Source organism: Anastrepha ludens, chromosome 4 (assembly GCF_028408465.1).
Source record: "Anastrepha ludens isolate Willacy chromosome 4, idAnaLude1.1, whole genome shotgun sequence".
Classification (NCBI taxonomy): Eukaryota; Metazoa; Arthropoda; class Insecta; order Diptera; family Tephritidae; genus Anastrepha; species Anastrepha ludens.
In genome coordinates, this window is record NC_071500.1 from 115,019,707 (window position 1) to 115,033,716 (window position 14,010).

At 36.3% G+C, this 14,010-nt stretch overlaps 1 protein-coding gene across 2 annotated transcripts in view; it reads left to right on the top strand.

The window, feature by feature from the left end:
- Positions 1 to 14,010, top strand: part of LOC128860697 (ankyrin repeat and BTB/POZ domain-containing protein 2) — a 160,852-nt gene that overhangs the window by 107,587 nt on the left and 39,255 nt on the right. For both annotated transcript variants that reach the window (XM_054098364.1, XM_054098365.1), the window contains exon 3: positions 5,294 to 6,114. In XM_054098364.1, the coding sequence (XP_053954339.1) occupies positions 5,567 to 6,114 (548 nt within the window). In that variant the 5' untranslated portion in view covers positions 5,294 to 5,566. The remainder of the gene's footprint in view (positions 1 to 5,293; positions 6,115 to 14,010) is intronic.

Below are 14,010 nucleotides of genomic sequence, written 5' to 3' on the forward strand. Positions count from 1 at the left end.
GATAGACTGTATTTTCGTTGCTGTACAATATTTTTCTTTGTCTAATGTCCATCATTGTCGTAAGAAAGTATTGAAAGCAACTAAAGCACGTGTCGTTTTTAATTTTGGTTTTTTCATTAAAATATTTATTCGTCATGTCACAAATAGAAATTATAACTTCTAATAAAGGAGGAAAGAAGTTGTTCTTAGACGGCTATTGTATGAAAACCCCAAATGGAAACTTTTAATTGGGCGTGTTGTAAAAGAATACAAAATAAGTGCAAATCCAGAATTGTAACAAAGGTGTTGGCGAAAAATAACGTCATTGTTAAACAACCCGCGGACCATTGCCACGAACCAGCTCCCAATGACTTACCAATTGCAAAAATTAATAATAAAGTAAAGCGCATGGCTCGAAGAAGTCACTTAGCGCCAAATCAGATAATACAAAAAACTACAGTGGAAGCAGAGCAGAGCTACCGAGACTATTTACCATCCAGAAATGCCCAAAAGGCCAGAATTCGAAGATCAAGGCATGAAGCACCTCATTTTCGGGAACCAAAACTTTTAGAGGACATAGATATTCCTTTAAATTTATATACTCTGGAAGGAGAATTATTTTTATTGGCGGAAAAGTTCACAGAGCGGAATGAATGCGTAATTATTTGTGGTACGAAGTCGTCTTTAAACTTTTTGAGTCAGAGTTCTTGCTGGATTGTGGACGGAACATTTTAAGTTACCCCGAAAATAATGAGACAGCTGTTTTCAATTCATGCCTTAGTGGAAGGTGAAACATTTCCCCTCGTGTTTTGCCTTATGAGCCGCAAGTCCAAAGAATTATACGAGGTTTTATTTGAAGAATTGTTCCGAATTACATCAAAGTACGGCCTAAATCTTCAACCCGAAAGAATTATCAGCGATTTTGAAATGAGACTGATATCGGCGCTAAGAAATTGTTTCCCGAACACTGATTTGCGTAGCTGCTTCTTCCACTTCAGTCAAATAATCTGGAGAAAAGTTCAAAAAGAAAGGTACGTGGTTGTCTGTATGTAATATATATATCTGCATAAGGTTCATTCACTTTCATTGCTTTCAGACTGGTTAAAAAATATGGAAACTCTGAGATATTTTCGTTACAACTTCGAATGCTGAAAAGCTTAGCTTTTGTTCCTTCCGATGAAATCTCGGAATACTACAACAGTCTTTGTAGAATTTTTGATGATTATGACATGCTAAGAATCGCAAATTGGTTTGTAAAGAACTACATTGGTAAATTTGATGAACCACCAAAACACCATCCGTCATTTTGGTCAGTGCATAGCAATGTAGAAATGAGAACTCAAAATAGTGTAGAAGCTTGGCATCGGCGACTTAATGTCATTGTAGGGGAAAAAAATTGCGGTATTTACCAACTTATAGCTAATTTGAATGCAGAGATGATTTATGTGAAATCACAAATATCAAGAGTAGAAAATGGAGAAGTTTTCCCGAGAAAGTTAAAATCAATTAGATCTAACAAAAAAATTAAAAGTATAATAAAAAAAAGATTAATTATTGGAAAAGTTTCTTTTTTGAAAAGAATAGCAAAAAATATTTGTTTTTAATCTAATCATGTACCTGTGTTTTGTACTTGAAATACTTATTACTTCTTCTTTGCATACATACTTATCGTTTGAATTAATATTGACGTCTTTTGTTTTTTGTATTGTTATTTTGGACTTGAAATTCTCATTTATTTTTCCATGTATAATTATCGCTTAAGTTAATATTGCAGCTTAGAAATCTTTTGCTTTCCTTATATTTTAATTGTATTTATTAATAAAATTTACGACTATTCAATAGCAACTTGCTTGGCATATGAGATTTTCAAGTAAAAAACCGACTTTTGTCAACATAAAATTTTTTCAATACAGAATTTTTTTAAGACAGTACATAATTTTGTTTTTACAGAATTTTCTAAATACAGAATTCTGTAAAGACAGAATTTTGTCACTGCAGAATTTTGTTATGTTAATTTACAGTATTTCGTATGAAAAGAATTTTGATATACAGCATTTTGTAGGGATCCCATTCTTTGCCCTTCAACCCGACCATGTATGGAAAAGAGTTGTCGCATAAATGTAGGCACCACATCGAAAGTGCCATCCATGATCCAACAGTCGCTTTCATCAAGCAATTGCAATGATGATTTAGTACCACATATAATCATACATTCATTGTGGAAATATTTTTCTGACAAAATAAAAAGTTCATTTTCCAAAACATACAAACTTAATGGAATATCTATTTCTTCTATCGAATTTGGTTCACGAAGTCCTACTTTCGCTCTTTTTATCCTGTTAATTTTTTCCTTTTGAACACTTTTTGTGGGTAAATAGTCACGGCTGACGGAAACGGTCTCAACAACAGATTTTTGGATTATTTGGCTAGTAGTCAGCAAGCTTGATTTCGCCAACTTTTTCACCAAATTATTAGCTTTTACGACATTGACCTCATCTGGAAACGGTTCATGGGAGTGATCCTTTGAATACTTCGTAATCGTATGCACATTTTCAATAAGTGTTGTAACAAGACGCGAACGACATTTCTTTTGTATTCTTGTAGAACAGGCCCAATTATATGTTTTTTTTGTAGATCGCTCCAAATAAAAAAAATATCCGTCAACACAGAGCATATCTTTACTTTTATTAGACTTAACAAGAGAGACTTTCGCCATATTAAACACAGTGAATATTTATTTATACAAAAACTTTTATTATTTCTTTAAATTTGTAATTTCCCCAAACTTGATTCATGCGCGTTGGCCAGCCACTATCAATAGAACTAATCGAAACTCTCTTTGTAAACTTATTTGGCCTGCTGTAAACGAGAAGCAAAAACAAAAGACCGCTGGGTTTGGTTCTGTCGTTGCCGTATTGTGTTTCTATAAATTTTACAACAAAAAAACATACAATGAAAGAATGGGAATTGATTAAAACAGTTAGGTATTTGAACGAAGTATACAGAAAATATTGCAATTATTCTACAATATTTTTTAGCACGGTTGCTCGAATTTCATTCACATTATTTCTGAAGCTATAAATACATACAAACATATGTACATTTGCTTTATGTAAATCTGTTTTGATAATGTAGGAAACCATATGGGTCAAGACAAGTCATGTATTGGCAGTATTTTGTTTTGCAAAACTTTATATTGAAAAATCGGAAGAGCATATGGAAAAATAAAAAAAATTCGCACTTTTTTATTTATCCATATGCTCTTCCGATTTTTCAATACAGAATTTTGCAATGCAGAATTTTGACAATACATAATTTTGATTTACAAAATTTAAGATTACAGTTTTCCGCAATACAGAATTTTAACATTACAGAATTTTGCATTACAGATTTTTGAATACAGAATATTGAATACAGAATTTTAAATACAGAATTTTGAGCCAAAATCATATTGTACCCAACCCGTTTAAAATAAATAAAACTTCTTTGGAAAAATGTATAAGTTTTCCAAATTTTACCAATTTATTTACGGTTATCTTTTCTCATGAGAAACAATGTAACTTAGATGGGTCAGACGGATTTAGTTAGTATTGGAGGGATTTGCACTCAAAGACAAGATATTTTTTTCAGCGGTGGTGTGCGGATCTGTGAGTTCACTAGGGAAGATCAATATCCACTTCCCATCAAGAAAAAGAAGAGTACATAAGCTTACTCTCGGATAAATTGCTTCCATTTTTCAATGTGAGTTCTGGCGGAGATCTTGCTTTCCGGCAAGATACTTCGGCCTGTCTTTCATCTCATCGCACTTTGAGTTTGTTTGCTGAGCAATGCATCTCTTTTCTTGCGTGACCATCAATTTCTCCAAGTAAGTAGAGTTGTGTGTAGAGTTGAATGATGCCATTATTCATTTATGGGGCAGCCCTAGCAACTAGGACAAAAGGTATTTAATTCAATGCCGAACAGGATCTTTGAAGTTATTGAAGGTAATGGAAATATCACACATTGGTTAATGGTTGGTTAATGGTTGTAAAGGGTTAAGGTATGGCCCTTTAGCACTGCGACCATATTGATCTATTGTGCACCCTCTGCTGCCTATTGACTGATAAGTATGCTTATGAATTGTACCAGCTCCTTCTGAGGGAGTGATTGAAGGTCTTCATCTGTAAGCATGAACTTGTTTAAAAACCTTTTCCTTCTATGCGTTAACCCCGGACATTCGATAATGAGATGTTCTATAGACTCCTCATCTTCGCAGCAAAATCTGCAGGTGCTAGTGTTACTTATGCCTAATTTATGTAAGTGTTTGTTGCAGGTGAAGTGACCCGTGAGGGCGCCTGTGAGAGTGCGAATGCTCTTTTTGTTTAACGTGAGGGCCATGTTAGCTCTTTTAGCGTTGACACTTAGGAACTTTTTGGTGTGTCTAAGACCCTCTACGTTATTCCAATGCTGATTTAATAGAGTTTTGGCCCAGTATTTTACTTTTTGTTTCAGGTTGTTTTTGTTGAATCCGAACATAGGACTAGGTCCGATGAAGTTTTCATCTGCCCCTTTTTGGGCTTGAAAGTCTGCCTTTTCGTTGCCGTCATATCCCTCATGTCCCGATACCCAAATTAATGAAACATTGTTTTTGGATGCCAGGTTATTGAGTGCCTTGTGGCATTCTATCACACATTACTAGAGAGAGGAAATAAAAATATTTAAATATTTTTGCACTTGTCTACGCTCTTCTTGTACTAATATTATTATTATTATTTCCATTAAATAAAATACCTAAGCGGCGAAAAGTTGGAATAGTCCTTTGGCTTATGATTAAATATCGAAAAATAATGGACGTGAAGATAATTAAATTTAGAGCAATTCTATGCTGCCGTAAGCCCTGGCAGCTAGTGCTCCTTTTTTTTTGTTGTAAAATAATAATTTATTGTTATTTTCCATATATTAAATTAAATTAATTAAAACTTAAATATTTTTCTAAAGGCAAAATTTATTTCATTTGTAACGCAACAGGCTTAGAAACTCTCGATAAAATTAAATAGAAATTTAAAAATAAAATAAAACCTTTAACTAACAATGAAAGTAAGCTGAAACAAACAAATATTAAAATATACTGCGAGACACGCCCATCAAATTCGAATTTGGCCGAAAAATCCTATCCACTCAAAGGGTCAGCTGAATAGTGAATAATTGGAATATTGGAATAGTCTTTCATTCGAACGAAAATAGTGAATTTAACTCCAAATTTAAGCAATTTATAAAAAAACATAGTTTATTAATTTTTATTTATTCGTTCATTTTCTTTATATTTTGTTTACAGCGACTGCAGATTGCAAGCAACATAAAAAGTAATCCCAATAAACGTCACATACAAAATACCGAAAAACAGATGCTAAATAACAACCGCACGGCTAAAAGCGGCAAATAAAAAATATCGAACGACACAAGAGCGCTGAGCAGAGGGAAATTCACAAAGTGAAACAAACAGTAGCAATTGGCAAAACCACGACTGGCAAAACAAAATCACTCACACTCGATTCCCTCTCGCATAGATGCGTGTGTATATACAGCCAATGCAGCAAACAGTGTACGAATGCCAGCAACAACCGCCAACACCAACACCACCACCAACAACAACAACTCGAGCATTGCTAGCAATCAGCAAGTGCCATTGCCTGCAGCGAGAACCACAATCATCAACAAGCAACGAAATGGTGGTGGCAATAGCAACAGCAGCAACAACAATAGCAGCAATAATTACAATTTACGTCCAACGATTGCCGTGAAACCCAAAGCAGCAACAGCCGCAGCATCCAACACGAAGCACAGCCTCAGCAGCAATAATAATAACAGCAGCGCTTCCTCACATTTCAAACCACAAGACAACAACAATAACAGAACTGACCACACTGACAGCCGTGAACACACCAGTCACAGCAACAATCCCAACAGGAGTAAAAACTGTAGCAACGGGAATAGCAATAACGGCGGCAGTGGCTGTGGCACCAACAACAACAACGATATGCCCGGTCGTCACAGCTGGGACCCGGGTCGCATTGGTGTCGAACATTTGGCCGGCGCATTAAGTCCGCTCTGCATCACCGATTCGAGTCATGAAATCGTGCGACCAAAGCCGCGTAGGTGAGTGTCAATGGGAATGCAATGGCTGATTGATTCTTAACACATTTACATATTATTTATGCTCACTGTGTATATGAGTGTGGAAGTGTTTGTATATTTTTAAGCATATTTCCGCGCTGTTTTTTTGTTTCCTCACAAACTGTGTGGAACTTGTCGTTGTGGATTGTAAGTGTGCAAATTGCCTAAATGTAGGCAATATAAAATAATGCTTTACATACCATAAAGTTTTTATGCATCAAGCAAAATCATGGCGTCATTTTAGGCTTACAGAAAGCGATGACAAAAGACAAATTTATGTACCCAGCAGGAAAATTTAGTGGTGGCAAACTGGTGCCCTTCTGCGAACTCCGATCACAGCGAAATCTCAGTTTTTTGCCTGTAGCTTTCTTTTTTCAACAATTTAACAAATTCAAATAAACGAAAAATGCCAAGGCACAGGTCTAGCTCTGGCTCGCTTGCGACTGAAGGCTTACTGTAATATTCTAAGTCTTGGCATTTAGTTGAAGTCGCAATCTAAATTAGTATTAGCTCCTTTAGATTCGCCAACCTCTTAACGAGTAGTGAACAAAACAAAAAAAAATTCCTTTGCATTCAACGTTGCACATGATTTTAAAGCATTTTGTAGCGATCGAAGAAAAGTAAATGAGGCAAAACACATCTAAATGTATACAAAAGGACAATGAACGATTAAATTTTATACGAAAATAAATATAATAAAAAATGGTTCCTATTTAGCATATTTCTACTTTCTATTATAACAACTTCAGCTTCCAGATATATATACATATCTATATAACTGGCGCGTACACCCTTTTTGGGTGTTTGGCCGAGCTCCTCCTCCTATTTGTGGTGCGCGTTTTGATGTTGTTCCACAAATGGAGGGACCTACAGCTTCAAGCCTACTCCGAACGGCAGATATTTTTTATGAGGAGCTTTTTCATGGCAGAAATACACTCGGAGGTTTGCCATTGCCTGCCGAGGGGTGACCGCTATTAGAAAAATCTTTTAATTAATTTTGGTGTTTACCGAGATTCGAACCGATGTTCTCTCTGTGAATTCCGAATGGTAGTCACGCACCAACCCATTCGGCTACAGCTTCCAGATAGCTTCCTAAAATGTACCCTTTTAAAAAAGATCCTCGAGCAGGACGAAGAAAAGGATTTAAATAGTTACACCTTCGGTTGGGCACCTCAGGTCTGTCTGGACTCCTATGTATTTAGATGCGTTTTCGTGGGAATATGTCACAAATTCGCCATTATTTTATTTGGCATGTATTGAGCTACCTACAGAAGCAAAAATAATAGCTGAACATATTTTGGTTTGTGAAAAAAGTATTTTCTTGTTTTGACCCATTTCGAAGAAGGTTGAAGAAAACAAAAGTTTACTACAATGAAATTTATGGTAAAATATGAAATGATATTTACTTATGGATTCAAGGGAAGGCAAGCAAAACATGTATAAGAAATTTTTGAGTGCTGCTGACATACTGGATTGCTGCATAAAATTCAATAGAAACGAGTAACACGACGAAGCTTTGCACCTCCTTGTAGACAAAGGCGACAATCTCTCTTCACTGTGACTATATCGGCTCCGGTTGATTGGTTGACTCAAATATTCGTTCGTTGAAAAATGATTCCATAGTCAAACGAGTAGTGAATTGAGTAATAACGGCTGAATTATTCATACGATTTTCGATGCTTGCAGGGACCAATGTGTTCGATAAAGTCTCGCATCACTTTTTCTGAGCCCATAAACTTCCTTGCAAATCTAGCGAGAAGAAAAGTTGCTGAACCGAAGCATGATCAAAATAAGAAACTTTGCCGAAGGAACCATACCTCTAAAACGAATTCTGATGTCCACCAATTTGGGTCGAACGAAAAACCCCACTTTGACCCATTTATGACCGAGTCCAAATGTATGACCGACCCCCACTAACTTTGGACGGCCGATCCCCCCATGCCAGTGGCACACCCCCTGGAACTCTCCTTGGGGGCTCCCCATACAATCATTTCAAAATATCACCATTTTTGGCCTTTACATGAGAAAAGAAACTAAAAAGTTCGACCCAAATTGGGGGACATCAGAATTCGTTTTAGAGGTATGGTTCCTTCGGCAAAGTTTCTTATTTTGATCCCTAGAATATGATTTTCACAGAGCAATGGGCGATTTTTTTTGCCTCCCCACAAATCGACCCGGCCTAGTGTGTATGTATATGATGTTCTAAATTTACTTCAACACCTGGAAATTATCTTTGAGTTATTAATGCTTTTTGTTGGTTCCCGTATTACGACCACCTGACGATACTTGTATCGCGCTTTGGAAGAGAGCAGGGCAACTGTTTGTTTGTATTAAGGGGGGGGGGGTAGGGTCACAAAATCGAAATTTTTTTTCTTCACTCATCTTATAGTAAATCATTTCAAGAATGTTGTGTCAAAATTTTAGGTGGATTGGAGCAGAACTCTCAAAGTTATAGCCTTTGTAGGCACTCTACCTCGAATGCAGAGCATCGATAGATGCTTGGCAATTCCCAATTTACGTCATACTTTAACTGAAAAATTCGACTTTTTTAGTTTCAGATGATTCTACGACGAATGCCGATTGGCACCGCAGAGCACCTCTCGAAAAACATATCTCCAAAAAAACTCTGTCATGGGCTTATTTATCAATATTTTATTATTAATATTTTTTAAAAACTTATTGAAAAGATGTACAATAACATGCAACTGATTTTATTAAAGTATCTTTAGCCATATTTCTGTAAAAAATTCAAAAAAAAAGTGTTTTTTTTTTAGCGCTAAACCCTACCACCCCCTTAAATAATTGCCGTGAGTGAGTGAACCTGCGCTTTAGGGTGAGCTCGCTTACTGTTTCATTTATTGGAGGTCGCCTGAGGAGTCTGCTTCTTGTTTACAAGCACGTGGCATATCTATAAATTATTTCGCAAGCCTTTTGAGAATTGCAGTGTGTGCTTTGTTGCCATTTATCAGTAATTTGCCGCAGGTGCAAAACAAACAAAGTGGCGCAACAACAACCACTATTCTACAATATCAACTCCAGCAACCACAAAGCTTTGAACTAACGCTTTAAAATTCGAAAGAAGACAAGCATTTGTCGGATATTAGTTTTCACCATTAACCTTGACCAAAATTCTACCCTTGTGGTAAGACACCGCCGTCGCCGTCAGCGTCGCTTATGTGTTGTGATTTGGCGGTGAGGCTGCCGCTTCAACACTTCGCCAAGTATTTGAAATCTTTGTGTGAGTTCGCGCCTGTGCGTTTTTTTTCATTTGAGTTTAAGCGGCAAACGCTGAACAACATAACAGATGATGAGTTGCTAAAACTTAATAATTTTTCTATTTGCCTTTGTGTATATATATGAGTGCACTGGGCGTGTGGTTGTGCATTTATTAAAAGTTTTTATTCAATTCACTTCATTTGCTTTTGTATTGTTTGTTGTTTCACATTGTTGCAATGCTTTTAGCTTTGTTTATTGTGGTTTTGTATCTTTAAACACCTTCACTAAACAGTTGAGCGCTTACAATCTTGATGGCAGGCATTCATGTTTGTTCGTGTTGCTGATTCTCTTTTGCCTCTATGCCCTCTAACGATAGCGATGCTGGCAAAAAAAAATAGCTCCAGCACTTCTGTTTATTTCTGCAAGTTCGACGAATTAGTGTGTCCTGATGTTGGCCATTAAGTGGAGGGGCCTCTCATTTAAGCCGCCTCCTGTGGTAGGTGTACTTTTATGAGCAACTTTTTCATGACAGAAATTTGCTCAGAGGTTCAGCATTGGCTGCCGAGCGGCGACCGCTATTAAACAAAATATTTCCTATAATTTGTTGTTTCGGTTTTTTTTTGTCATTGCACTTTAGTACTCTGAGTAAAACTTACATTGATGTCATTTTATTAGATATTCCAATGAGTTTTTATTTACAAAGTTTTTTTTACTAAAATAAATATTTATTCATATTAAGTGCCTGCATGCAAATACTCAATTAATTGTTGTTATTATTGTCGGCATTTATGATGCTTTATTCAACATAATAACAATAAGCATAGAGCGAAATTTAATGCTCTAGTGACGTCAACCTTGGTCGGTATTCACACCAAGCGGGGCAGTGTCAACGCGTTGTAATTACTAGCAAACCGTAATCAAATACTCCTCCCCCTCTTAGCTGCTGACTAGTCAGTTAATTATTTTTTAACTTCGTTAGTTGTGAGAACTTGGATTTGAACAATAAACCAGTACTAGATTATTTTTTATATTAAGAAGTTAATTAGCATAACGAGTAAGCGATATTTTGCAGTGATTTTGTTTTTTATTTTTGTACGTTTTTTAGATTATGCCGTGTTGGTGTGAACTGGCTAGAAAACTGCAACTAGAGCTTTTTGTGGTATCAAATATACCTGAATGCTCGCTGACTGCGTACTTTCCACTGAAAAAGATGAATTCTGCGGTTGCATGTCGCCTCTGAATAACAGATGGTTTTAACGAGAAACCTTTATATAAAAATATGTGCAAAATACTTCAATATGTAATATAGAGTGTAGCTTCTTCTAACAGATACCTCTATTAGCCAGACAACTCCTTTGAGCGCACGTGTTTTTCTATACCAAATCTTAGGTATCAGAAAAAGTTACCTTCTTTTAAGCGGACACCCCTCTTGGCGGTGACTGGCGGTGAGTGTCCATTCAAGAGAGGTTTCACGGTAGTTGTGAATATAAAGCTAAAATTGCATCGGCCAAGTGTTGTTTAAGTTATGAGTCTAGAAAAATTTAATAAACAAAAGTCAGTCTGAAATTTCCATATGCCGGATTAGAAGGAATTAAGAGAGAGCCGATGAGCTCGCTAAGGCATGTATTTGCTTGCCGAGATTGACATATACACATCACCCTCCTTTTTGAAAATGTAACTGAAGGAGGAACTAGCTCTGGAAGCGCAGTCGATATAGGAACACTCAACTTCGTTCAAAACTGCCAAAGTTATGCTAGGACTTGGAATACGAAAACTATAAACTTTATTTTATCACTCTCTAGAAAAGACTGTAAAATATTGATTGGAGTACTTTATTTTATCACTCTCTAGAAAAGACTGTAAAATATTGATTGGAGTACTGACGGGGCACTTTCTCATCACACATCAAGCAGCCAAAATGGGGTTAGTCCAGAGCGATGCGTGTAACACATGCAACGAAGCGAGTGCTAGGGATACTTTGGAAAACCTATTACTTTGCCACTACCCTTCTCTTTGTAGAACTCGACAAATGTGCCTAGGATCAACATATTTTTCATCCTTGAAGAGTATTCCAAACACTTCCGAATAGGTGCATTGAAAATAACATAGAATAATATCTTTGACCCCAAATACATAGCACTGGTAACACAATGGGTCCTAAAGGTCTAAGTGAGATCTTTGTACAGATCAATCAGCACAACCTAACCGCAGCTTCCATATGCCTGCGGAAATATTACAATAAAATGCACTTATTGAGGCACAGATTGAGACAGGCTGCGCGAAAACTCGCTATAGAAATATTTACTCATTTTGTAAAAAAACATTTGCTATCAATTGCTGTTCAATGCACGGAGTTTCGAACCACCGCACACTCGAATGGTAGTCACGCACCAACTTATTCTGCTACGGTGGCCTATAATGAGTGAACTTTTAAAATATGCGTAAAAATTTGAACTTGAAAAGGAAACTCGAACCCGAAGCCTCTGTGTTAGATAAATGTATTTTTTATTAACATTTGACTTTTCGGTTAATGTAGAGTTTTCTGTGGAGCTACCATTATGTACGTCGTAAGCGTATCTAAATTTTGGTTGTAAAGTTCTTTTCACACCACTATTAGCTCCAATCGAGCTTTAACATCAGCCTCCATACATACTTCATTCGGTTTTGTAGTAAACGACCTTCTCGACTATTGTGGCAATGATTTTAAATTTTGATAGCGCAAGGAATTTCACAAATATTTTGAAAATGTTCAAAATTTTACTTACTTGGGAAGTTTGCGGTTTTTTTTATTAAGTAATTTATTTTTTTCCAAACTCAAGAAATTGCTGATTTACGACATAGTAATAGTTTACATACATGCCCGCGTAAAATGGCTTTGTTTCGTAATCCACACATGCTTACATTGACTTACTTAGTTACTTAAGTCGCCAAAACCTCAGCTGCAGGTGATGAATTTTTGGCTGCGACTTAAGCGCTTCTTAAGAATTCGCCATAAGCTACTGCGAAATGTTAAGTTTAAGCGTTGCCGCACCAAAAACGCGTACACTTCAACAATGAAGAATGGCGCGAGCGCACACTTTATAAAGTAAATCAACAAAAACCGCAAAAAGACGAGGAAGAAGAAATAGAAAATTGTACCGACAGCAACAAGCACAAGGTACGACTATAAACATCAAAACACGGAGCTTGCAGACAAAGATAAACGAGCTGAACAGCAACAACCTTTGTAAAGAGTTGATAATTACTTGATGTTGTCTGCCACTGCAACCCCAAAGCGGCCTGCGAACGTTTAGAAGGTCTAGAGATGACAAATGAAAAAACAAAAAACAAAGATTAAAAAAGAAAACAAATGCAAAAACTACTCCGAAAAAGCCTGCCATGCAATAGTATGAAAACAAAAATAAAAAGAAACAACTTGCAAACAGCAACAGCCAAAAGAGCTCAGAAAATATCAGATTTGTTAACCAGTAGTCAACAACTTTGACTATTTTCCATGCTGCCAACCACTTATTTATCATTTGTTTAGTTATGGTGCTAAAACTTGGTTAAAGACATAATTACACAGCCGCTGGACATGGTTGTGAGCATAAAATTAGAATCATGTTAGCGCAGACGAAACGTGCGCTGAGCCTGCCCGATGCCTGGCATGGCCAGAAACACACATACGTACATACATGCATGCATACAAAATCAAGCAAACTTGATAAAAAATCAGAGCAGATAAGTCAGCCATTAGCTTAGTCAGTTAAATAGAGTAAAAAGTGGGGATTTGTGAAAAAATATTTGCATTGTTTATATAAAATTTGCGCAAAAATTTAGTTTGGAAAAATCAGCGAATAAAGCATTTAGCCGCTTGGCTGTATGCTGTTGGCTTTCAGGAAACGCTTTAGGGTGAAAGTTAAATACTGTTTAGATTCTTTAAAAAATAAATATCAATTAAATAGCAAACAATTCTGTCTGGCGTTACCTTTCTCTTTCTTCATTTGTTTTTAATTTTCTAATTCCTCATATTTTTTGCCACTTTTTGCTCATTTCCACTACATGTTTTTTCGCTTCACTTGCTGGCGTGTTTGTAGAACGCTTTAAGTGGAGTATTTGTGTATGAGAACTAGGAAATCAGTGTAATCACCATGTCAGACGTGTTTTGTTTATTTGACGTGTCTTGTTTTCCAAGTTCGCGTCCTAAGTCTTTTGTTCAAGCGGAATTACAAGTTGTGTGGGTGTTTCTGTGATGAAATTGTTGAAGTAGCGGATTAATTTGCGAAGGGTATAAGCAATAGTTTACGGCGTGTATCAGCGACTCAAAGTCATCTAAAAAAATTAACAATTTTGTGGGAAATGAAAAAGAAGGGAAAATATGAAGCAAACAAAAGCATTTCAAAAACTCTAGATGATTGGACGGGATTAGATTGTAGTGAATGGAGTGGGTTTAGATTGGGTGGGATTGTATTCGATTGGATTATATAGAACAAGATATAATAGGACTATCTCGCATTGAACCGGATTAGGAAGAATTGGAGTGAATTGGGGTTAAATTGAAAAATCTATGCTAATTTATCAAGCACGCAGGGAAATTTGCTTACTGCATTTAAAGCCTAGAGAAGAATAAGCAGTATAGGAAAAGTAACACTTAAAGTGAGTATTATATTTTGCGCTTCATTT